Below are 27,129 nucleotides of genomic sequence, written 5' to 3'. Positions count from 1 at the left end.
TCACACATCCCAGACCACAACAACACGCCCTCTCATCGGGCATTATCTTTTACAACGTTTATCTTTCGGCTCGCGGGCACCCCTTTCTTACTTGCCATTTTGCGTGATGGTGACTGTTTGCATTTATCTTAAAAGAGTAAAGGTATGCCTAAAAGAAGAAAAAGACACAAACCAAAAAAAAAAGAGGAAAGAAACAACCTCCACACCTAAAACCAAAAAGCAAAAACCAGCTTGCTTTGTTTTGCTTCTCTGGCACGCAAAAACCACAGGTGAGCTTTCTTATCGCACTGCTATGAGGAGCTCCCGGGGGCGAATCGGACCCTTTATCAAAATCTCGCTCGTACTTATTCGCCGACCCCCCCAAAACTACACATCTACAGTAAGGTACGCGCATTTTTATATTACAAGTTTCAATTAGCTACGGGTTTCGTGCTTTTGCTTCGTATGGTGGTGTCGGCGGCGGCACAGCTCGTTTTTGTATCCTTTTTGTCGCGCTGCCGACCTTTCCCTTGCACAACATGCCATTTTTGTGCATCTATCTATCTATATTGTCGATTCAGCGGTTTGCTGTCGTTTTGCAGAGGCGCTTTTACTTTTGCGAGCATTGGCCGGGCGCGAAAAGATTGTTTTTTGTTGTTGTTGTTAAGCGTAATGACGATCTCGATATCCTTTTTGCACCCTTTTTTAAATGCATCTGACACGGGGCTAGTTGCTCTCTCTCTCTCTCTCAATCCTTCGCTTTCTCTTATATTGTCTTAATGCAAACACGCTTCATTTTGATAAACTATTTAACACACACACACGCACGCATGCACACGCACACACAAACACACACACACACAAGAACGATGCTGCAAAAGCACTCACACCCACCGACAAGTGCACGGTGGCGGTTCTTTGCTGACTCCGTGTGTGGCCCATCGTCAACCAAACAAACGATGCCAAATTGCACACCTGCTGCACCTTTCGTCCTTAATTTCCACCGACCGGTTACGCGGTTACGTGATATGGCTTGTTTGTTTTTTTTTGTTTTGTTTCATACCGTACTACACGGCAGCGAGCGAAGCTTTCCTTACGCGTGCTTTTCGCGTGACCACCGGCTGCTGGGAAAACCGTTCGCAAAAGGGATAAAAATCTTAACACCACCCCAATCGGTGGCCTCTTGTCAGTGCTTAAAAGAAGAAAAATAACGCGGGGTTTTTCCACCTTATTTGGGCCCTTAAGGACGATCCACACCACATCCACACTATGTACACGGTAGCTTTTCCCCCCTTCCCGAGTGTTCGATCGCTCGATCGTTCGATCGTTCGACCTAGTTCAGTAAACGCGCCCCGCGTCCGCGCCATCTGATAGCAGAACTCCAGCGGCTAGCGTTTCTTTCGCCGGTAACCACCAGATCGCCGTACCCATCAGGACGATCCACTGGTGCTGCGTCGATCACCGCCCAGCGGATGGCAGGATAACGTCTCCGTTGCCACCGGAAGTGCGGATGTCGTTGCCACAAGGCTCGAGGGCCGATGGGGACCACTGAAGGACGCCTTCCGGGGTACGAGCGATGCGAGGGTCGGCGATGGTGTCGGCGAAAGCGGTGACATCGAGGAGCAACACGAGGACGACGAGGACGACGCGGACGATGACACCGAACAGGACGCGGACAGCGGTGACGGTGAGAGTGGCGGGGAGGTCGGTGTGGTCGCCAAACGAAGCGTTAACCGGGGTGGCAAACAACGAAACCCACTGCTCCGGTATCCGCTGCTCGTCGAGCTGCTTGACGAACCGGTTGAGGACGAACTGGCCACACTACAGCCACTGTCCCGGTTGCTGCTGCTGCTGCCGCTGGTGCTGTTATTATTATTCCGATAGTCTTCCGACTCCTCCTCGTCCTGCTGCCCATCCGTCGAGTCCTCCATCGGCACATCCCCGGTGGCCAAGGTGCTGCTGGTGGTGGTGGTGGTAGAGGCAGCAGCCGCAGCACATCGCAACTGACGTCGCGTTGCCACCATCTCCTCTTCGCTAAGCGGCCCAAACCGTGCGGCACAATTATCGATGAGGAAGAAGGGCGGTGGATCGGCAGGAAGTGCGGCCATCGTGGGTGAAGGTGGTGGCGGTTCCAGCTTACCGTCCGCTATCAGATTCTGCTCCAGCTCGAGCAACTGACCCATAAAGTTAAGGTTCGGTGAGATGATCGGACGAGCCAGCTTCACCAATTGGTACGCTTCGAGCAGCGAAAGTCCTTTGTAGCGCATTACGTACGCGATCGCGATCGTTGCGCTGCGACTGATGCCGGCCTGGCAGTGCAGCAACACGATCGAACCCTTTTTCCGGGCTTCCTCTGTGGGTGGGAAAGAGAGAGAGAGAAAAGAGAAAGAGGGCGTTCGTTAGTGGTGGAGGTTCGAATTTGATTGTGCACGGAAATCGGAAGTCGAAGGAAGTTCTGGTGGAAATAAACTCCTGCCTCTCTCGAAATCGAAAAGGATTACACAGTTCCCTAGGGAGGTTCGTCCTTTTTTTCTCGGTAACCCCAGATTACGGATTCCGTGCCAGCTTACAAGTCCATCCTCACAGCCGGTGTTTGTGATGTTGTGCAAAAAAAAAGAAACATACAAGGGCACATAATCCTTCGTTGACTTGTCCCGCTTAAGGACATGTTCTGTGTGTGTGCGCTTTCCCCTCAAGCGAAGGGTGGTTGCAACTAAACGCATCAACAACTCCGCGTCCCTTCGTACGCGCGGGTGGGTGCGCAGTAAATGCAAAACCCACGGCGCATTACCGGCGACCGAGAACGAGAGGGAACCGGGTGAAAGTATGACTCATGCTCTTGTGTGACCACCGGGCGGGTGGGTAGAGGGTTTGAACTGGTGGTGGGCTTTAGGAAAATAGCTGCGCCACACTGCTGTTGTTGCTTGATCAAAATGAATGGCCATCACTGTTGGTGAAGGGCTTTCGAGTGGTGACAAGCGGGAACGAGAACATAAACACAAACCGAACACACAGGGTGGTTCTTTACGGCATCATTCTTACCCTCCAAAATGGCGTTTTTCCGGTTGAATCGTGGTTAGAATTTTAAAACTCAACCCCGTACGGCTGGTGTGGATGGGGGCACGACAAAAAAAAATGTACATATAATGGCACAAAAAAGTAGCCCTAAATACAAAAAAAACGCCTGTCAGCCGTTCCAGCGACGAGCAAAACCGGGGCGTCAATTTTTATAGGACATATGCCTCCCCCTCTCTCTCTCTCGTCCTCCTCAAGGACTAGTCGGCTTGAGGGAAGCAGGACGAGAGGCTGTCCGTTAAAAGTGACAAGTTTGGTCGAAATTTCGGTTCGATTTCGGTGCAACACTCGGGTGAACAGCAAAGAATGGCACCATTTAGGCGCCGTTAGTTCTCCTGGGCCGCGATCCGGGGCAGGAACTAACCCCGCGGAACCGGAAATGAGCGTTGGAGAGATAGAGAGAGAGAGAGAGAGAGAGAGAGAGAGAAGAGAACGCCCTCAACAAACCAACGATCGCGCGCGCTAACACACGTGTCGAAAGGGAGACGTTACGTTTTAAACTTTTTGTTTCGTGGGTGTGTGCTTCGTTTGTTTGCTGCTTCCGTTTTAAATCCGGGCACCCTAAAAACCCCGCCACCGCACGGTGTGCGTGTGTGTATAGGTAGGTTTATTTCGGGACACCCGTGAGTCATCGAGCTGCGAGTGCGTGGTTTAAAACGGCCAAGAAACCAGCGCTCGTGCGTCCGTTGCTTTGTAAATCAACCAAAACCCACACGCGACGGGAGGAGAAATCGATGCCGGACTGATCAACAGCAAGAGCGAGAGAGAGAGAGAGAGAGGAAGAGCGAGATCAGCGGAACGTGAAGAACCCTCCGTGTTCCATTTGGCCCCATTAATCAATACCAGGGCCCTTGCGGAAAAAAGGGGTAAACATCCGCGAAACCCGTACACGGCGGCAGGCGTTAGTAGAAGCGTTCCATTACCGAAATGAGAGCATTTGTGAGTTTGTAAACCGCATCAGTTCGTCTATCCCTTCCCTGTCAATTGTGCGAACCCATTCAAAGATCTGGCGCGTCGATCTCGGAACAGAGGATGCTGGAAATTTCGTCCAGCGGTTGGTGTAGTTTTGTAAATTGCTGGATCAAAACCTAAAAAAAAAACAGCGAGGGTGCGCTAGCAATCTCTGATGGATGAATTAAAATCTAATCAGCATTGTTAGCGGACGGGTTTCCATGGCAACGCGGGAGAGCGTTTGTTTCTGGTTGACATTTGATCCCTGTTCCTGCCTGAAAAGCGCTCGAAACCGAGTGTCGTGGTCGCGGTCGTCGAAATTGAATACCTTTTTTTTTGTTGTTGTTTAATCTACTTGCGAGCGCGCCACGTGATATCCATTACACAAATAACAGAAACCCGGGTTTTGTTGGTTCGTTCGCACAAGTTTAAGAAATTGGACACGGGGCGCGCACACAATCAAGCTGGAACACACACGCACACACAGGAGAAAAAATCCCTCAACAATGAAACTGGGGAGAGTTTTCCGTGGCACCACAGGATGCACGTGACTCATCCCGTCTGTGGTAGGGATGCAGCAGCAGCAGCAGCAGGACGAAACACCATTTGGACGCTCTCTCCAGGCGTGCGATGATTCATCCCTGTGTCAGCACCAGAAGGATGTCGTCCTGGTTGTGGATGGATGGCCACCATCGGTTAAAGGCGCGCAATTCCTGTTCCAACTTGTCACGTGCCGTGTGCGTCGCAGAAGATGCACCGGGTGGAAGATGGAACGACGAATTAGCGGTCAATTAATCACTGTCCCAGGATCCCGAGGAGTAGCCACACGCGAGCGCACATCGCGAAAGCTTGACATCATCTTCTTCGCTCAGATCGGATTGCGCGACAAACCAGCGCTTGCACGAAGCCGGCGCAAGATGACGTCAGGCACGTCACAGACCGTGTGCTGTGGTGTTGCAACGTGCGTATCTCGTTTGCTGCAGCATCGATCGTGCGTGTGAATCGCAAGCGGCCATTTCTCGACCGGCTCTCGAAGGTGACCTTCAGGGGCCGGTGGGGCCAAAAATGGGCGGCCATTTACCTCGCGCACTCACGGCTGGTGGATGACTCATGGATACCGCCATCCCATCCTCGATGGGCAAAAGCATTTCCAGCGGCATCGCGGATTAGCCCCGTAAACGCGCGAGACACCATGTCAACTTGACGTGGTGGATGACACAATCCCCCGGTCGTGTTCCCACAGCACGCGATGGAATGTCTCTTTCTCTCTCTCTCTTTCTCTCTGTTTTGGCCGTGTGTTGCTGTCATCAATCGACCGGTGTGTGATTGTTGTTTAAGCATATTTATTTACGCTCCGCATTCGGCCAACCCACAGCTGCGGGGGGTGGTTGTCAAAAACAGACACACGAAAAAGCTAAATAAACCATCATTTCTTCTCAATGCCGCCGAAAGAGAAAGAAAGAGAGAGAGGGTGTGCCAATCTTTGGCCACTTCCGGGATCGAACCAGGGGGGTGCGAGTTATGGGCCACACAGCCAAAATACGCTTTTTGGAGGTCGGTTTTATGATCGCATTAGCCCTGCTATGGGAGGAAGGAGTTTACAGCACAACAAACGCCATTCGAGCAGGCAAAAGAAATACAGTAAACAGACGCCCGCCGCTGGATATGAAATGCCAGCCGCATTTGAGATGGTGATGACAGCCAGCAGCAGCCGTGGATCGTATCGTAACACGAGCGATCTTGCGCGAGTGATCGTTTGGTGGTGTGAGTTTTGAGTGTGGCTCCACTTTAATCCACTTGATCGCGCGGTTGATACTACTGGGTACGCTACTGTAAGCTAGACCCCGAGCAGCACTTAAAGCAATGCAACATCTGCATTTGACAACCGGGTAAAAATACCCGTGTGCCGTACTGTAAAATTTATGCGCAGTTCCATTAATCCCGACCCCGTGTGAGCCAAGTGAGTGTGTGAGAGAGAGAGAGAGATAGAACGTCGGCATCCCCCATGGTTTGGGCAGGAAATTGTAATAAAGTGCATTTCCCACCGCTACTGGATTGACGGTTTCTCCCATTCACGGTGGTGAAACAATAATTTTTCTCGATTACCAACAGATGTTGGCCAAGGCTGGTTTGAGGCGTTTACGTTTACACCATCCCTTTCCCGGGCGAAGAAGGAAGCGCATCATCCCCTTTTCCCGTGCAAACGGAAGGAAGCACATTCCGGCCGTGTACCACCAGTTTCGGCGACCATTCATTCATCACCCTCACACGGTGGCGGTTCCGTTTATCTCGAAGGGCGATGGGTGGCGATGATAGTTGCAGCTATTTGCTTCCGCTGTTGCCTCGACACCGATATGATCATTAATCTTCTGGCCGTTCTTCTGGCACCGACCAGCACAATAGCCCTGTGCGGGTTTCTGTGTTTTGGCAGACAGGACGGCGACGGGGTGGGCTCTAATTCAATAAGGACGATTTGTTTCGCCATCCGCAATTTAACACCTCTCGCCTCATGGGAGGGTGTTCGCCAGCGCCGGTTTTATTGCACTAATTCCGTCCACACTAACAGAAGCGAGAAACAGCCTCGTGTTTTTCGAGCGCATGGGGAAGAGATTAATGTTCCGCCATTGCAGCGACGTCATCAGGAAAAGCTCCGTTGGCGCTGGATCGTTTGCATTTTCTTGTCGTCCTTTCTGTCAACAGCTTATCGTGGTTCGTAAAGCTGGTCGCGATATATCTCCAAACAGCGGCTTCGGGGAACAATTTTCATTAGCTCGTTGGACCACACGGACGAGGTCACACACGAGTTACGGAATGTGAACGAGAACCCAAGTTGAGGTCGATTTTTGCGCACCCAAAGCCTGTCCGACGTTAACTTTCGAGAGCTCGCGCCATAAAAACCGGCCTTAGTGCGGCCGAGATCGTACCAAACCACGGTATTGGTGAGGCGTCAAATAAAAGGCCCCAACGAAAGCACTACCATCGGCACACAAAAAAAAAAATTAAAAATCCGAACCGATCGCTTCCAAACCCGAGCTCCTCTCTCGCAGGCTGGATGGATGCTGGATGTGTGCGAACAACCGAAAACCGGTTCGCGCGTGTGTGGAGAATGGTGCAATGTACTTGCTGCCATGACGGCCTTTGCCCATGACGTCACGCCCATTAGACAAAGGTCATTCTCATGCCCACGCTGGACACGCAGCACCAACACTCGCGCGATGAGTCACGTCGGAAGATCGAAGAGATCGTTTCGCACGATCGACCGAAATTCACGCGCACGTTTCGTTCGGTTTGCCGGGCACTTTGGCAAGAACATATTGGCTTTGGCTAAAGGGATTTCGATTGCAAAGGAGTTGGATCGTTTTTTTGTGCAAACGATTCCGACGGAAAGCCTCTTTGCACAAGCTGTTCGATGAGTTCACTCTTTTTTTAAACGTAACCAACAAGAAACGGTACGCATTTTACTCACTCCCATCTCCGCCTGGATGCGTTGAAAAGGGCTCGTGTTAAATTCATATCGATATTGAAACGCAACAACCCGAGACACCCGGACCCGGAGAGAAAGGGATGCATATACATCTTGTGTGTTTGGGGTGTTTTTCCAGCAGCAAGCAAAAAAAGGCGACCCCCTTCTTTTTGCATCGTTTGCAACAGCCGGCAACACCACCATTCGTCGTATTATCGGAGTGGCGGAGAGTAGTCGTAATTGAAAATATTGGCAACAGACGGTTTTCCCGGAGGGGTGTTTATGGGTTTCCGTTTCGGTTCCCTTTTCGTTCGTCTTTCCTCTGCGTCTGGGACATCGCTCGCACTGAGTCATGATATTGAGTCGAAGAAACGCTACCAGCCCAGATCTCGGAATGGTTGCTGACATCTGCAGATACGGTTGATGGGTTGCGCAAGTTGGCAACACAGTTCACAGTTTTAAGGGCGCACGCGAGAGTCCTTCCCCTTTTAAAGACCTGTGAGAGCAACAGATCTTGCGCGATCAGTATTCCTGACACACAAAGCGCCCACATTCCCGATTCCGTAATCGGATTGAACACGCATTCTCTCTATGTGTTTGTGCGCGTGTTTGGATGTGTTATAAAGCACTCGTCGTTCCCTCGTTCTAGCGGAAATTCTCACATCCTGTCAGGATGCTGTTGCGATTTCTGACGCATAAACGCGAACCATGTTCCGGGGGAGAGAATTCAATCCAGACGGCATATATCCCCCCCCTCCGGTTACGAAACAAAAACCAAAACAACAACGGTCCTTCCGGCGTACGCACGTCACACCACCTCCCATACCCCCCCCCCTGGCATCTAATTAACAATCCACTCCGGCATCGGGATGATTGACGGCAGAGAGGCCACAGAACGCAACTCGTCCCTCTCGGGCAGATGTGTTTTTCCTCCCTCCGTTCGTTTCGAGTACGTTCTTCTTCCTGATTTTTGTTTTTTTTTGTAAGACCCTCCGGTAGGTTGAATGAAACGACGGCACTTCTCACTGTGCTTCTCTCTTCGCAACCTAACCTCAAAAAAAGCCCCCCACAACCATCAACCATCAAAACCGCATCAAGCAAACACTGAAAATAAGTTCATTTCCGTTGCCGTTGCCATGGCATTAAACACAACGCGATTAGCAGCAGCAGCAGCATCTGGGAACGTACCCCGTGTCTCCGTGTCCGTGTGTAGCACACCCTTTCGCAGACGTCTTTCACCCTCGAAACACTGCCGAGAATGAGCACACAATGAGTCATCGTCAGTTGGCTGGCGTTGGTATAGAGAAAAGGCATCCCTCTCTCTCTCTCTCTCTCTTTCGGATTCTGCCACACACTTCGGGCGTGTGTTTGATCCTTCCGGTCGATGGCAGGACGAAAACCTCCCCCACCTCGATTGGTTTGCGAGCCCTTAAGGATCGTGCGGGCGGGCATCGAGATGGCAAGGAAAACGTAAATTAAGTCCGTTTTAACGACCGGCCTTGCCTGTCTCTCGACGGGATTGTGTTGTTTTTTTTTTCTCCCTCTGCTACGTCTGCTTTCGTGCCACCTCGGGGAGATAGGATCCCGTTTCCCAAGGGCTTCCGTTTAGCACTAAACGGTACGGTACGCGGGGCGTGTTTCCGGAAGCCATTCGAGGTCCTGCGGGCGAGCTCGTTAACGGGAGCACGTGCCCGAGTGTTCCGAGAGACGTTGCGGAACCGGAATCAGGGTGGTTCGATTCGGTGGTCATTAATACCAGATCATTTGCAAAAGAGAAGATGTGATGCCCTCCAACACCCGGACGCCGTTTGTTTGCGTGAAAATCAATGCATTAACTCGGCAAGGACCTCGGCCACAAAACAGGAAGCAAAACGCACGGGAACCAGTGCGTAAACAATCACCACTCTTGTCGTCGGTTGGCGCCAGTGTTTGACGCATCATCATCAAGTACACGATGACTGAGTGCAAATGAGCATGCACTGGAACCTGAGGAACAGTAGGTGAGAGCGAGATCCTGCGTGGAGAGGGGGCTTTTATTTAGACAGACAGATAGTGTGTGGGGAAGGAAAAGTGTTCAAACACGCGAGCCACTCGCAAAACAGTCGCGAGGATGACGCATTGATTGTAGTATGGCGCGCGGCTATGGCGTACTTCTTCTAGTACTGCGCCATTCGGAGTCTTTTAGTTACTTGACATTATCGCGCACTTTCCCGCTTGAGAACGGGTCGCACACCGCGCTTCCGGGACACGCACTCAGTTCTTTCGTTATCTTAAACGATGCGAGAGAGTCGTGTATGTGTGTGTGTATCACCCGTACCACAGGGCGCGTGAACTCCGCGATAAAGGATTCATTATTGATTGTCGTTCCGCTCCGGCCGTGTTTGACAACGAGAAGGACGACATGTGGTGTTGTTGTTTAGGTTTGTTTTCGGTATTTTTTTTTCGGACACCACCGAGAAACACCATTCCGTTTCGCTCATTGCGTTCAAAGGCGCTCTATTCAAGCCACAGAAACGGCTAGGTGTCCTATACAACGATGTACGGCCATTTTGAAGCTGGTGTACATCAAACACACAGTGTCAGTTGTGCTGTACGTCACACCGCAAGCACAAGCGAGCTCCATTTAAAGCCCCCTAAAGAATCTGCCCTGAGAATGTCTCCACTGCGACGCGATAGAGTGTTCTTATCATCTTCCCTCAACAACTTGGCTTAAAAGGGCTTTAATCCCCCCGCATTCAGCTCACTTACACAGGGCTCCTTGATCTCGAGAAACAGTGGCACGATAGTTGATGTGATAGTGGCGCGATCTTTTGCGATCGTCTCACCGAGCTCACCGAGGTGAATCATTTTTATCACTAGTCACCCAGCGTACTCATCTCCCAGGCGATAAATGTGACAAGCCGCAATGTCAAAACAATGGCCAAATCAACCACACGCTGGGGAACATGAAAACACTTCAAAAACGGTCGGCTCAAGGGGTATCTCTCTCTCACCCCAGCGTACACCTTATCGATCAGCAAATGAAGGGCACAATGTGGGGTGTATTGAATAACTCAGCCACCCCAGTAGTGTCGTCGAGTCAGGCTCAGTATGAGTCACTGTGTGTGATTAAACTTGTGGTCGTCGATGTTTAATCTCTCGTGATGGTGGTGTTGGGCGCTGCTGGTGAACTGAGATAACGCGCGCGCGACCGTATTTGGTCCCGGTCGCTTATCGCAATTCAATAAGCCCTATCCAACTGGCCACCGGATAGAGAGGGACCGTGAGAGTCGGGAAGGGGAAAAAAAGGTGTCAGAATGATGCGTTACAATCGCACTGGTCGTCGATTATAGCTGTCATGCGATATGATACGATCCAGCAGACGCAAACACAGCAAGAGTCTGGTGTTTCCAGCGATGGTAAAAGACGCTAGGTTTAGTGACCTTTTTTTTTGGTCACAACCTCCGGAAAAACACAGCCGCAATACCTTTACTGAAGGGCGCCATAGGAATCACGGAAGAGCCGTGACGTCGGCAGGTCCTGTGTTAGCAAATGTTTACAAACCTTCACCGGTTGACATTTCGCTTTAATGACGCAGAGACAGACCAAAAAAGTGAAACGCAGCAGGCTAGACGGTTGGATTGCGTGCTCGTAATTAACTGCCACTGCTGAATAGTTTATGGTGCGCACAGACTTGAAACCCAAGGCTCTCAACTACCCATTATCAACTGGACGGGTGTGTTGCGTGACGGGAAGTTCATCATTTTCCACCTAAAGTGCTGCAACTAGGGAAAATTTGTGGAAAACTCCAACCATCGCTTTTTTCTCTAGCTCTTAGAGAAGAGCTGCAATGTTAGCTCTAAAAGCTTCCCAAATCTCCTCCCGGGGACAGGTGTGGGAATAAATCCTTGCAGTTTTCCGGGCTGCAAACTCCCCTCAGGACGTCCTTTCCCGGTTCCAGTATGCGTACGTAATCCAACCGGGGCCTAATTCGAGCGTACACCCTCCTCTCTCGCCCGTATGATGGCACCCTTGGGACGGTACGGGCAAAATTTAGATAACTTTTAGATAAATATTTAGATAGCCAACTACGGCACAAACATGCATCGATTTAAAGCGATCCTGAGGGCCACAACCCGACTCGGGGCCCATTAATTCCCCTGTTCCACTGGCAATTTGCTAGGTCCCGGAACCTGTAGAACCCTTCGGACGCGATGGCGGTGGTGGTGAAGGGCTATTTACATAACCCACGTTCCACCCGCATTCGCCAGACACCGTGACTCATCCCCGGACACACCAGCGGATTTTCATTTTCGGGCCACCCGCTTTATCGTTAAATGGCGTTTGCTCAGCTGCTGGTGTTTGCTAGAACGCAAACGTGCGCTCTCGTTGGTCGGGGGCCTTTTTGTGCGGCCTTTCACGGAAACCCCTCGTGGAAAATGGGTTTTTGGTGGATGTTTTGAGCGAACTGGTGCTTCTCGAGTTTACAAATGAAATCGATCGAAACAGAAGATCAAATGATTGTCCGCTAGAGGGCGCACTGTCCGTGACCACGTGACACACGGCGTATTTTCTCACAGGCGAGGATGTATTTCTCGCAGGTCGCTAATCAGCAAACCCAGGGTGGTGGAGAGTGCGCGCTACCATATCTAGCATTATTAGCACCCAATTATAGCCCAACTGGAGCAGCTGGAGGGTGGGGGGATTTTCCATGCACCCCCCGTCATGAGAGTGACAACCCCGTGGTGGATGAATCATACCTTCGCATCGAAACCGGGAACGAAAAGGAAAAAACACCCACTTAAAGCCCGCATAAAAATAGAGAGTCGCAATAGAGCCGCAAGTGTCCCGCACAGTTCGATTAGACCCAGCACCCAGCGGGTTGTTGCTGGTTTTGTAACAAAAAACAGACACACTTCTGGGAGGGTGGTTGCTTATCTGAGAAGCGCATCCAGCAGCGGGTGTCCTGCGTACATTGCGTTCTTATCGGGTCCTCAGTTGGGTGGATTTTTCCCGAGCACAAGGCACAAAACTGCCAATCCGGAACATTAAAACCCTTCCGTCCTGTGTAGTTATTCACGCTTATCGATCCGTATCGGTGGGAGAAAGGGTGCATAAGCCAATTCTTCACCCTTCCCTGTGGAAGACACAGAAAACACGTGTCCGTCGCGGGTTGGATCCAAAATGGCCGCAGGACTGTGGTTCCAAAAACAAAAAACACCACGCTTTAGAGGCATTTTCTTTTGCCACATCGCGTCCCGTACGCGGTTAATTGGGCCAAATCACGAAAGCCTTTCCCCGCCCGGGCTCGCAGGTAGGTTTAGTTTTGGACGTCCGAGTGCGGCTCGAGAAACTAGGAATTTTGCCACCAACACGGGCTACACGTGCACGCGATCCCATCATCCGCGTGTTCGTGGCTCAGGGACAAACGACCGATTTGTGGCGCACATGTTGTGAGTCATTGAGCGAGGGAAAGCGAGGGAAAAACGAAGGCAAAAGAAAACAAAAAAGAGGAAACTAGACCACTTCCCTCGCCCGAAAATGGGAGTTGTTGGTGGGGGTGGTTCCATTTTCCTTTAACTACGTCGGAACTACACGTCGTGCTCGCGAAGGGTTCGGCTTTGAGTTGGGAAAGAAAACCTCGGTGCCGGCGAAAACCTCGGTGAAAATCGCACCGTACGGATTCCTTTAACCTGATGGCCTGATTTTTTCTTTCCGTGAGGCCTTCCTTCACCAAAAAAAAGGGCTCCAAAAAACTACTAGCCGCGGAAAACTGAGGGTCGCGGTCCTGATGACGTCCTTCCGTGAGTGGGTCGTGTGTGTGTGTGTGTGTGTTTGCAACATTCTCACGCACGCAATCACGCAAAACGCCCGCATAATGCGACTGTTGGAGTGAAACATTCCATGGCGCAATGCGTATTGGTCCTTTTGCAAAGGGAAAACCCTCCTCCTTTCGAGGGTCACGAATTTTTAGTACCTCCAGAAGTCGCTTCTTCGCCCAAAGAACAGCTCGTTGCTCTCGCGGGGCACATTTTACTTCACCTTCTCTATTCGCAGGACACCGATGGAGGAGTTGGATTTGCTTTGCGTCAATTCGCGCATTCGCGAGACGCTGCCACCCATCGATTACGAGGAGCGCAACACTACCACCCCCCGTCCTCCCCCTCCCCCTCCCTCCTTCTCCACACCCTTGAACACCCCGTCCCATGGTCATGTGGTTGTGTGCGAGCGCGCTTCATATCGTGCCATTTAATTGTGTTTAAATACGGCTCGTGACTCATCACAAACATACCGCAGTGAAGGCAAGAGCGTGGTTGTTGAGTTGATGAGGAGGAGGGGTGGGGGGGTGGAGAAGGGTACCAGAGGGGTGCTGCGACGATCACCCCCATAAGCCATCTCTTTCTCTCTCACTCACTCACTCACTCTCGTTCACTTTCGTAAACACGCAAATAAACACACACAAGCTTCTTTTTTTTCTCTCCTCTACGTGGCTATCAGCTTACGAAGCAACACGACCACCCCGCCCCCCCTCCCTCTTTTCACCCAACCACACACACCCCCTTTCCTTCCGCCCCTTACCCACTCCTCAAGCCCAGTAACGAAACCGAACGTTTCATGTGCGTTTACGAAACCTTACACGTTGGCTTCTCGCGCGGTTTCAAAGTGCTTGTAAACCACCACCCAACCACCCAACCACCCAGCCCCACAGTAGCCACAGTGGGGTGGTGTAATAGAACGCAAACACACACACACACACGCGCGCGCGTACCAACACGATACACGTGGCGAAGCAGGTGCACTTAGTCCTCCTTAGCTGGGTGGATGGGAGATGCTAAACGATTGCTAACTACTGCTGAGACCAGAGGTCTGTAAGGTGTTCGTTAGAGCCTTTTCCTCTCTACACTTGTTGATGTGGCTTTGCTTGCGTGGGTGCTGAATGGAACATCTCTTGCCAGCTGTAATTCTTCCCACCAGACACGAACAGACGAAGAAAAAAGGACCTAACAGTTTGTGCCCCTTTCGACTGGGTGCAACGAGCTTTCCAGCGAGCTGATAAACCCTCACTCTCCCCGCCAAAGGCTCCCCAAAATGCGGCTAATAAAAGGCAAACGGCAGTGTAGATAAGCCTTCGAACGGGAAGTCGCTCGCAGACCACTCTACTCCTTCCGCTGGAAATGCTTACTGTTGTGCTTTGAGCCCGTGCGTCTAGAGCTTCGAGACACAGGATGGTTTTTTTTTCTTCTACGCGTTATCACACCACTTTTCCCACCCGCGGTTTGCCACTCTGATAAGCGTCCTTAAGTATCGTGAAGGGCTGTGGGCTTCTGGGTGGGAATAAACGAAAATTTTAACCACCCACAGCATTCGGGGGTGCTCTCTCTCCCGGAAGCAGTGCGCCATTTAATGGCTTCCGGTACCCAATGGCAGCTGGGAGGTCTCGTGAACAACACAGGAGGAGTTTCAGGAGCAAACTACAGGTCACAGCCCATTTTCGAGCTCGAACGGTGCGTGCTACTAGAGACGTCGAGGTTTTAGATTCCGGAAGACACACACTGGGCTCACCGAAAGGTTCGCTCGCGGGTAACGGTACAATCCCCCCCCCCTCCCCCAGGGACCGGTTTGGGCAACCTTGGGTGTCCTTTTCCGGCCTGGTTGGGGGGGAGAAACCGAAAAACGTGCGGCGTTGTTCGAGACATCGCCAAGGTCGTCCAGAAATGGAATACTTCCGTCTTCCGCAACCGCACCAACGTGAAGGGAGAGTGCGGGAGGGAGGAGGAGACAGGCACCTGCCCCCCCCCCTCCTCCTGGGTGGTTCTGGTTTCACCACCAACCGGTAGGGGGCGCCACTGTGACCGCCCGTTCATGTGCGAATAGATCGCATGGCGACACATTGATTGGATTTGCAACCCCCCTGGAGTGAGGGGTGCGACAAGGACCTCCTGGTGGGGGGAAGGGGAGGGGGTATGGGTGCGCTCACAAAATAAACTCACGGGGACAGGAGAAACGAGAAGGAAATGAAAACAAATAACCGAACCGCGATTTACTACGACGTTTTGCGGATCGGCATGCTCGTGGTGGTGGTGGTTGATGTCATTGCTATATTTGAAACACCACCCCTGCTGAAACGCACCCCCCTGCGATGTGTTGTCTCGCTCGTACATTGACAGAGAGAGGCGCATTTGGTAAAGGGTTGAGGCGGTGGCGATTTCAATGATGACGACGTCGCGATTCGCGATGTTTTTTTCTGCAATCGACGGTTGCTTTTTATTCCCTCTCGTTCTCTCTCGCTCTCTCTCTCTCACTCTCTCGCTAACGTCATTCGCTACCCATTTTGCTAGACAATCGACATTTAGCCCCAAAACAACGATCGTATGCAACCCAAGTGCAAGCACTGCTTTTGCCGTTTCAGTTCCATGTGCATCCCGGACGCCCGCGGGGTGGAAGAAGAAAGGGGGGGGGGGTACCACACCCCCGAAGAAAAGAGGAGGGGTTGCTCCCGATCCGACTCGATTGGGGGGGAGGGGGTTTTAAATTTAAATTCTTACGTTAACCCGCACACGATGCGATCATCCAAATCTCACTCCTTCTCTCTCTCTCTCTCTCTCTCTCTCTCTCGTTCTACTCCTTTTCCGTTCTCACCCACCACCACCTCACCACCTGCATCCGGAACCGCGCTTCCGGACAATGTTCCACAACCCCATCCTCCCTTTTTCACCCTCTCTTTCTCTCTCGAGACGATGTTACAAAAATAAACATCAACAAGGTTTCGCGGCGCAGGCGATAATAAAAACAAGGATGTGCCGGGCCAGGGATCTCGTTTGTGTGTGTGTGTGCATTTGTGTATTTTTTTATTACCTTCTTCGTCATCTTCGCGATGGGGGCGCAAAATTGGCGGATCAGCGCGAATAGCATTTCGCCAAAGACAGATCAGGAGGAGTTGGTGTTCCTCGTTTCTTTTTTTTTGTTCCTTCTTCATTCTTCCGTCGTTGAATCATCGAAATGGGAATGGGAGGAGGGTGGTGAGTGGTTCGAGATCATCCACACACCGATGAGATCAGAGACCGTGTCCGAAAGAGCGAAAGAGAGAGAGAGAGAGGACACACGTCGTTAACGTTTCATTCAACTTTCCGTCGAACAATTCCCACTGGCGTACGCGGCCTTCGCGGGTCAGGGAAAAAAAGAAGCAAAAAATGTGGGGGTTTTGGAGGGTGCATCACACGCTTCAACACCTGTTTCGAGGGTTGGTTCGGAAACCGAGGGCGAAAAGAACCGTTCCGAGGGCGAAAAGAACCGTTCGGGAGGGTTTGCAAGACACTTTCACACCCACTCAGCACAGTGGAATTAATTTAACCCATAAAAAAGGCTCCTAAAACACACAGCTCTTATTGCAACAACAGAAAAAAAACGCTTCTTTTTTGTTGGGTCACCAGAACCCTTTGAAATGCGGTATTAAAACAAAAAAAATAGAATGACACAAACTTACCGATAAACTCGAACGCCTCCTGGAAGTACTGCTTGATGTTCTGGTGTGGCGTGTCGCTGGCCGGAATCTGTTTATACTTGAGACCGGGCTTCAGCTGACCGGTCGGTTGCTGGCAGGTGACATTAAGTACGCAATTTGCCCCAACGGTGGACGGATCGATCGCGTCCCGACCGTTTCCGAGCAGCAGATGCGGGAAAACGCGCGACGCAGGATGCGATTCGATGTCTGCAGGATATGTGTGAGAGAGAGAAAGAGAGAGAAAGAGAGAGAAAGAGAGAGAGAGAGAAAAGATGTAAGCATTAATATGTCGATAAGGATCGCAACATTGAGCGCCAGTGAATGAAATACTCTGCAAAGTGGGCGCTGTGGGTTTGAATTTAAGCTTAAATTGTAAAAAACAAATGCACACAAACAAATGTGAACCCAAAAACCACCACCACCAGCGAGAGAGAAGGCCACAATTCGCCCAATGCCATTTCGCTGGCTACGGTTTATTGCAACTTCAGCAAAACCCTCCCCTCCCCACAGGGGGTCTCATTCGGCGAAGGACGTCGGTTTTCCTTCGACGCGAGGGCGCTTCGAGGCCCCATCGGGTGATGGAAAGGGGCCAGAAAAAGGACAGAAGGTCGGCTGGCTGGGGGCTCCGTGCACCCTTCACGCGAAGGGAGGCTCCATTTTTTTTCTCGACTTCCGCACACAAGCCCCATTCATAAGCCCGACGAACGCGCGATCGCAAAATGACGCTGACACACGTAGGGTGAAAAACGATTTTTTTTCTCATTCTCTCTCTCTCTCTCTCTCTCTCTCTCTCTCGTGTGCAATCGCGGAATAGGGCTCGTTCCATCCCCCCCCCACAGCACGCGAGAAGTGCGTAGTCTGCGGTTCAATTAAAGTTCAATGATATGCAAAAAAGCAACACGCCGCGAGCGCAAAAAAAAAATAAATAAAAGAACTAGCACAACTCTGGACCCTCAAGTCGTCGATCGCGAGCTGACGGAAGCGATTTTTGATTGGGTCGCGACGAGCTCTGTGTGTGTGCGTGTGTGAGACAGATGGAAAAGAATAAGGGATGTGGGGGTGGAGGGAGAGCTTTCTTTCCATCGATCACACCCCAAAATAAACACCCCTATCGTTCGGGGGGGGGGGGGGGGGGGGGGGTGCAAGCAAGCGACCGGAATGTGAATGATGGTCACCGCATGTGTGTGTGTGTGTGTGTGTATTAATAGAAGAACTCGATCGATCGCCTGGATCGATGGACATTGAGAGGGGGGTGAAGGATTTGATGGCAAATTAAAATTTGTCTCAATGCAACCGAGTTCTCAAAGGGATCGCTAAGCGGAGCGCGTCGTGGTTGGGTGGAAAATAAAATTAAACATTCAAGCGATGACAACACACACACACACACACTGGTTTTACGCTCCCCCGTGGGATGCCTAGAAAATCGAAAATCGCACCAAGAAAGAGAGCCGCCTCTCTGGTGCTGAAATAAGCGCCTATTAATATCGAGCCCTCCAACCTTCCCAAACCGAGAACGTCCTCCGCTTTCCAGGGGACTCTGTGGTGCATCTAAACGTTTCCGTTACGGGTGTCGTTTTTTTTTGTTGTCGCCTGGTGGCGTAAATTTCCAGCGCAAACACCGCTGTTTTAGTGATCTATCGTGGGAACTGACGTGGAAAAAGAAGGAAAGCCTACGCTTAAAATGAGTGTCTTAAAAGCGACGGAATTCCTCAACGATCGCGGGCGTTTTAACCGAGCCTAAAACACAAACACATACACACACACCAAGGACCAGTTTCCTCCGTTCACAGCATCGCACCACCTCCTGGAAAAGGGGTTGCCTGGTGCATTCCGTGGGTGCATTTCGCGGTTCAGAAAGCGCCTCACAGCGCGGCAAAGGCTCGCATCGTTGGGCGTGGGGAGCCATGAAGCCCTACGCGGGGTGTTGGTGGGGGAGAGAAGACCTGGCCAAGTGAAAAAGGTGGAGACCTTTGGGAGACACCCATACGCATACACACACACACACACACACACACACACACACACACACACGCGCACACGCACACATGTGAACCGCAAAGGGGACGCGAAAAGTTGTCCGACCGGCCTTGAAACCGGATACGTTGGCTTTTCTGTCTAGTTCTCCTCTCCTGCTTCACCTGGCCGGGGTCAACCCCGTATGATCGACGGGGGCCGATGGTGTTTGGCCGCGCAGCATAACCGCTTACCACTGCCCCCGACCCCCCTGCCCACCACGGCTTTTCTTCCTCCGTTCGCGCGTTCGTTGTTGGCTTTGTTCGCTGATGTTGTTGTTGGGAATTGTTGCTGCTCCTAACGGCCATGGGGTATGTGAGAGTGCCAAGGTATGTGCCCACTCTCCTGCACACACACACATACACGGGGTGCGCGTTTGACGCATTCAACAGGTGAAATCGACCGGCCCCGGAAGGCACCGGAGCCAAGAAGAAAAGCTTCACCGACGGTAGGCAAAAGAGAGCAACATTTTTGTGCCTTTCTCCGTTAGAAGCACCAAAGGGTTCGTGTGGGGAACCTCCGGAACGGTCATTTGTGGGGTTTGTGTTTCAATTTTTGCTCCTTTTTTTTGCCACCCATATCTCACCACCAGACCCCGTGAGGAGTGGCTATTTTTGTTCCCCAAAGCACCAGTTTCGTTCACGTCATCTCTCACACGGCTTTCTCCACCACCCGTGAGAAGGAAATCCACTGTGTGTGTGTGTGTCCGGTACAGGCTCCATCTTCCCACCTTCAAGCCGGGCGGGTGATGTCACGAGATCAAGCCCGGATCGTCTCCAGTGCCGTTAAAAGTGACATTTAGACGGATCAGTTGGTTGGGTGGTTTTTTTTTTGGGAGATGTCCTAAAAATGGCGACGAGCCAAAAACCACCGACACGCGCACGTTCATCTCGGTAAAAGGCGAGTCGAGAACGAGAGTTCGAAGATTCGATGCGAAATGAGCCGATAAAAGAAAAAAGATGTGTAGCAAATAAACCCGCGAAAGACACATCTCGCTTTCACGCGCGCCGATGACCGGAGCTGCCATTTCGGGCAGGTTTAGAATGGTTCATCCACTACACGAACCAGCGCTCTTGTCTCTGTGTGTGGGCCACAAACAACGGACCTAAACGCGGACGGTAAATAAATTTAAAAATGTCCCTTATGCCGCACCGGCAATCCTGTATTCCTGGCCACATTAGCCAGCAGTGAGTCAGCGATTCCCGGCGATGGCGACGGCAAACAGAATGAAAAGGAGCGAGAGAGAGAGAGAGAGTGAACGAGAACGATTTAACGACTGCGCGCGGTGACACACTGATTGTGGGTTATAAATAAAAATAAACGCACACACGCATTCCTGTGCCCGGTTTGCGATGTCCATCTGTTTCGCAACCGAGCTTCAACCGGCACGGGAACAACAACAACGGCCACCGGATAGAACGGATCAAGCGTGCGCTCCCGAGACCAGCTGTCAATTGGATAATCAATGAAGGAAGAAGCCCATCGCTTGTCAACGCACCTCCGTCGTTCAACCGAATTGTGCCGCAACAATTTCAGCCTGCTGACTGGAAAGGAAGCACAAACGTTACGCAACGTTACGCTGGTTTGTGAGGCGCCATAACGCGATCACAGAACCCACAGAGAGTGGTTTGGGTACCGTTTTTCCTTGCCGATTTTTCCCCGTAACCAGGGTGTATGTATATTTTGAGCCGCTAACACGGACCGTGATTACGACACACGGTTTTTGGGGGGGGGGGGGGGCTGTTGGCTATACGCGTCATCATGGTGAATGGGCCACCAGAGAATGGCCCGGCGGCGGCTGAGGGCGAAAGGCCATCTGTGGTGGACCCGTGTTATCAAACCGGCAGCACTTGTGGCACCGGCAGCAAACACACAAAACAACCGAATGTTCCATCTTCTGGTGTGCCGTGCTCGACCTGGTTTGACATGACACCATTGATCCGTCACTTGACGTCACAACGAACACAAAACGGCCACAACAATCGCCTTTCGGGGATGACGCTTGTTGGAGTTTTCTTGCGCATCTTGACAGCTTACAAATGTTAAAACTGCCCGGGTGGCTAACCGTGGGGCAAACAGATAGCACGACACAAACCCACGCATACACACTCACGCTTCATCGGGCGTACTCTGTGCGTCACCAATCTCGTAGTCGTTTGTTCGGTGCAGTCAGGCTTTTGTTTACAAGCGTGGCTGTCAACTTGCATCCCAGCCGAAATGCATCCTTCACCCGAATTGTGTGACAGAATAATAAGTACACACAACAACAAACCATCGCAGAAGGCGGTGGAAGTGTGTTTGAACAGTCTGCTGTCAACCGCTGTTTGCTGTTTCATGTCCATGCAAAAGGATGCAACTCAGCAGGCTGCTCTTGAAGCTGCTTGAAAAAAAACGGCAACATTGATGCACAGGTATTGTTTCTTCGCCTACTTTTTCTTCCCCAGCTTCCGGTGCACGCAAACGAAAGCAAGGACATAAAACGCTACAGTACACAGGGCACACGGTTCCACCGCAGGTTTTCGAACACTTACCGTACGATACCGCAGGACTAGAGCAGCTGCGCGCCAGGGGAACCCGGTTGCTGGACGCGATCGATGAATCATCGCAGCTATCTTTGTGCCGTTTGTGCTGGCCGTGGATGGCTGCTGGTCGTGGATGGCGGGCGCGTCGAGAAACAAACGGAAGCAGACATGAAAAAAAAATAGAGGAAACACACAACAAAAAAGAATAAATAAATAAACCGGAAAGCGAAAGTTTCATTAGGAAATCGCTTGTGGATGGGATGTGGAGGGAACCGTCGATGAAGAATTGGTCGGTTGGGTGGGTTTCGATGTTATTGTTTTTCTTCTTTTCACTCTCTCTCTCTCTCTCTCTCTCTCTCTCCTTCTCTGTCTCTCACACATCGCTTCGGTTCATAATTCGCTCCCTTCTTTCCTCTTTCGGCTGGTGCGGCGACGCTCTCGAATGTAGATCTGTTCCTCTATTTTGCTCGCTTTTTTCCGCACACGATCAGTCGAGCGCGAAGCAGCAGCATTCCAATTAAACCCTCACACACGGCGAACGATCGGTGGCTTTTAGCAGCCTGTTCATGAGCCTGTTCCTTTGAGCCTCGGAATGAAAGAGAAGGCACTAAAAGCAAGCTCCCAAAGCGCGCACACACACACGGGAGCGCTGTTGCGTGAAACCTTTAAAGGTCGTTCGAGCACGCGTGGGGTGACACCGGGGGAGGGTTGATCGAAGTGGGTGGTTGGGTGGGGGATGGGGGTGGCTCGCAAGCCCAACAACTCGTGGGCGATCTCCAGCGGGTTGAAAACGAGTTCTCTCCTGCAATCGAAGCCACCGCCGTGTGGTATGCGAACCTGGACTGCACTTTCCACTGCGCCGAGAAAAGTCGTGATTTCGTGGCGAAACGTTTTTCTCACTGTCTGCGTTCGTTTTTTTTCTTCTAGTTGGTTTGGTTTGGATATATCTCCATCCTCTTCTCGCAAAACACAGACGCTCAGCGGGCACGTGAGCGCTTGGCAAAATGGCCAGGTTTCCTTCTGCGCAAAACCGTTTTGGAAAGCAGTTCCACGGGGAATGATTCCCATGCCAAGCGAGAGCCTGGAATGTAACGAATCGAGATCTACCACCCACTTGCCAATCACCCGCAGCTCCACGAAATGGATCCCCTTCGGTTTGCAATTGATGTAAAAGAAACACACACTCATACAACGAAGCGCGGCGCAAAGCGAGACTTCAAAAGGGTTCGAAAGACAAGCACGCTGCTCCAGCACGGAAAGAGATTCAATTTCTTGCACGAAGATGGACCACGGGCGAGGTGACGGGTGACTGAAGCAGCCCCCTCTTGCCACTGGCCTCCCTCGTTCCCCCGTGGGGCAAGAAAAAGCTGAACCGGCATCACGGCCAATAAGTCACGAGAGCTAAGAGGCCGCAAAACGAGCGTGACCTCGCTGCAGCCAACACCCGCACCCGTTTGTGTGTGTGTGTGTGAAAGGTACAGCAGGTACACTCCTCCGGTAAACAAGGGATGCCAAAGAACAACAGCAATAGCATCAGTAAAACTCCAACCCCCCACCACCAAGTGAACGGAACAGCATATGATGCTCAGTGGGTGGTGGGTGTTACGGGTGGATCATGTGCGGGCACGTACCACACACACACACACACACGCGTGTGTGGCCATCGGCCGGCAATCGGGGCACCGCTGAAAATAAATCCTCCCATCGCGTCTTTTTATTGCTACGCTTCGGTTTCATCATTAGCAAATCGAGCGTAAATCAGCGTGATTTATGTGCGAACCAGCGAATTGGTGAAGGGAGGAGGGGGAGCAGGGGGTGGTGGTTCTTCTGAATCATGCTGTTGCTTCAGCCACCACCCCTCTCCAACCCACCCACTTGCGGTGGGAATTCATACAAACGAAATTTCCCTCCCGGAAAATGCAACCAAACACACCGCCATCAGGCATGATCGTGAAGGGTGATCTTTTTTCGTGATCCTCGAAAAAAAAGAGAGGAGATGAAAATAGTTCCCGGCGCGCCTTCCTGCCTCCTTCGTCCTCGCCTTCATCACTCCTTCTTCTTGTCTCGAAACATCGAGCTTTGAGAAGTGAGAGATCGTGAGCTGCCACAGACGGCACGGCTCTGCAACCCCCTCGCTCATAAGGGTGTGTGGTGGGGGTGGGGAGGTGGAAGGAGGCGATCATGCGGATGCAGATCATTCCACCTTCCCTACTTCCTCCCGTGCAACCACCCCCTTTTCCTGCAGCAAAATGCACGCGAGCTCATCATGCTTGTCCTCGGGTGGGAGAGAATAGTGTGCAGCGCCTTCTCGCCGCCATTTCCAACCCCATTTTGCCCTGCAGCTTCTCCCTCGTGTAATCCCTTCACGTCACTGCCCCTTCCTCCCCACCACTCCCGCACCCAGCTGGCTGGCGGTTTGCCAAACGGTGCGAGAGCGATGACTCACGTTTCGAAAATCGAGATCGGTTGGGAGGGGTGGCATTTGCGTTTTGCATAGCTGCTGCTGCTGCTGCTAACACCGACGACGACAACTCTCGCCAGGGCTATTTCGAGAACACTTAAAAGCCGTGCTTTTGAGCGTTTCATCGCTACCTTGCGCTTTTGAAACACGGCACTGTGGGACGGAAATGAGCCCCACAGGACGATCGAAAGGTGGCCAAATGTATCATCCCCGTGGAACCCCGTGAGGTCGTTCAGGTCGAGGTGGATAAATAGGGGGTTAATCGGCAGCACAACCATGAGACGGTTTCACACGTTCGTCTAGAGAGTGTCTCGTATTCGATTGTGACATAGGTTTTAAGCTGCCAACAGCAAATCAGATGGTTTTTTATTTCCCGCTTTTGATACGTTTGAAAATGGTGCCGAAGATGACACAACCAATCGTCTATTGCTACTGCTCAACTACTCGAGGGTTTGTGATGAAAAAAAACACACCCCTCTCCGGAAAGGGGGTTTTTGTGGGGAGCTATTTTTGGGGGCCACTCGCTTTCGGAATCTGCCTGTCTACCTCCTTTGCCTCCTCTTCCTCACACTCAGGCAATGGCATCGAGCATTTTTTTTTTCATTCTCCGAAGCTGCACAAATCGTCGCTACCACAAACGCGCCGTGCCTCTTCTATGTTTGCCAAACCCACCAAAGTGCGATCGATCGTGAACCACCCCCCTGAACCCTCCCTTCCGAAAGTGGGTCTCACCGTCTTTGGCCACCCCAAAAAATTTTCCACCCATCGACCGGTGGGTGATGATTCATGGCGGGTTGTGTCGGTGGAATGTCAAGCTTATTTGCGCTTGGCATGCCAATGTACCGAATCGTGTATCTGCTAGCCACACCACGACCAAAGGGGGTGGTGCTCATACTTAGCACACACACACACACACACACACACACACACACACACACACACACACACACACACTCACACACACACACAGGCGCGCGTGCGAAAACAAAAAAAGGAAATTAAATGAAATGCCCCCCAACCAGAACGGCACACCTTCGCGCGAGGAAGGATGCAGCAAATTAGGGGAAAAGGTCAGAATGAGGGAGGGTTGAAGCGTGCTCGAGCACGAAAGTGTCGTGCGTTAGAACCGTGACATGGGTTTTGCGCGATGGTGGTTTTGTTTGAGCCGCAAGCGAACCGGAACGGAAAGAACGCGACACGCGCGAAAATGAGTTGCCTTAGGAGTTGCTCAGCTCTGGAGGCTTATCTCATCTCATGGATATTTCTGCGAAAGAAAGTTTACTTCATTCCTCTTGCTGGAGATCGCCGCTTTCAAGCGGGCTTAATTTACGCGGAACATATGACAGATAATCGACTTGCAGTGACGGCAGTTGCTTGCGCTGTCAAATAAACAACCGACATCAACAAACGATCTATCATCAAGCAGGCCTCGGATGCAGCGCATCGGAGAGAGTTCGTGGAATGCGTGCGTGCTGAACCATCGGGATGGAATCGGGCTCTGGTGCACGCGCGCGTGTGTGTGTGGGTGGTAGAAAATTCTTAGAATCGAACTAAAGCAAGCGTGACACGTTGGTGGTGGCCGTCTCATCTGCTTTGTTGCTCAGCCTTACACGCTCTGGAAGGCATTCAGCCAAAAGTGACATCAAAACAATGGCATACTTCGGTCATTAAACGTCAAACTGACGCTGGTGAACTAAACACCGGCAGGATGGCTGCCGGTGGTTAGATTTGGAGCAAACTAACGCTTTAAAAAAAAGGATGTTAGAGAATATTACAGCGAGTGTGTTTGCTTAGATATCGCACTAAAAACAAACAGGCTGTGCCAAAAGACGCTCTCAAGGCTATCGAGTAGGAGCTAATGATGAACGCAACCGTTGAATTCAGGAGCCGCTAATGATTCGCCAATGTTGGCATTTTCTGTGCGTTTGACAAACGATCTGGAGATTGAAGCGCGCACGATATGATCTATTTCGCACACCTGTCTGACCTTTCAAGGCCGTGAGAATCACCCTTTGAAGCAGTCGTCGTCGGGATAGGGATTTTGGTCATGTAAAAACGTCAGAGATATGTCAGAGAGCGAGCTCGTATTGTCGAGTGCTCGTGTGTACGGAGGTACACCTTGCTCACCGTGCTTATCCGTGGGCATAAACCGCAACATCAGGCAGGGCGATTTATGCTTCATTCTCATTTTGCTTGACGTTTTGAAGGTGTTGCTGGTGCTGCTGCGCCCGGCACTGTCCGGTGTGACGGATGTTGCGATTCCGTCGTCCTCGGTAGCAGCGTCCCTCGGACAGCTGCTGGTCCCGGGGCGGCTGCTGTCAGGTCCGGTGAGCGTATTTATCTTTACCCAACGCACCTGCGCTTGCTTCACGCTTTAAATCGAATCGAACGTACGGCGCACCGAATGGGAGGGAGTGGAACTTTCACGTCAAACACTGCCCTTGGTGCGATGCAACGACACAATAGATGAAAAGCACGAAAAGCTCGATGGTTTCCACTTTTGCAAGGAGTTGTCACAACGGCGGAACACTCGAATCGCCTCGCGTCACCCAGAACGACGGTACACACATTCACGAATAGCTGTGTGTGTGTGTACGTTTGGCTACAGGTATCGCGGGACCAACAACAGCAACAACAACCAACACGAAAGCTCGTTTCAGGTTTCGCTGAGCGCACGTTGCAAACCGTTGGTGTTGTATTCCGTCTGGTGCGCCTCTGTCGTGTCGCCTACTGCGCTTGGTGGTGCTGCTGCTGCAGCAGATAAGTGCACTTTACACAGCGCTTCTCGTTGCTGCAACTACCAATAAGCGCGAGCGCGGATCAACTCGCGCGTGCGAGTGAGAGCGAGAGAGAGAGAGCGAGAGACGGGGCGTTATATTACACACGACCAAACCACTGACAGCTGTTGTTTAACTTCTATCTTGCCTCTGTGCCCTTTTTCTTTTATTATTACTACTTCGCACACAGATCGCCAACTAGCAGCGGAGCACATACATATGAATCACAACCTCGCAATGCACTCGCGCGGCGGGCTCATCGCGATTATCTGGTTATGTAAGGTATTTGCTCTCGCACGTTTGCTTCACCACTGCACCTTTGGATTTGTTCCGTGCCGCCTTCCTGGCGCACCACTGTTCCACACTCGTGCGATCAAACGCACCCCCAACACTACCACAATTGATAC

General features: G+C 51.6%; 1 protein-coding gene across 1 annotated transcript; it reads right to left on the bottom strand.

Annotated features, from left to right (window-relative positions):
• Positions 1 to 32: 32 nt before the first annotated feature.
• LOC128723107 (tyrosine-protein phosphatase vhp-1) lies at positions 33 to 26,133 on the bottom strand. Its single transcript, XM_053816820.1, has 5 exons — positions 26,073 to 26,133; positions 21,494 to 21,604; positions 16,932 to 17,156; positions 1,442 to 2,332; positions 33 to 127 (listed from the first exon to the last, which is right to left on the bottom strand). The coding sequence occupies exons 1-5, from the start codon at positions 26,131 to 26,133 to the stop codon at positions 33 to 35; spliced, it is 1,383 nt and encodes a 460-aa protein (XP_053672795.1).
• Between the last annotated feature and the right edge of the window lie 996 nt (positions 26,134 to 27,129).

This window comes from Anopheles nili, chromosome 2 (genome assembly GCF_943737925.1).
Source record: "Anopheles nili chromosome 2, idAnoNiliSN_F5_01, whole genome shotgun sequence".
Classification (NCBI taxonomy): domain Eukaryota; kingdom Metazoa; phylum Arthropoda; class Insecta; order Diptera; family Culicidae; genus Anopheles; species Anopheles nili.
Note: the sequence above shows the minus strand (reverse complement) of the source record. Positions and strands in the feature narration are given on the sequence as shown.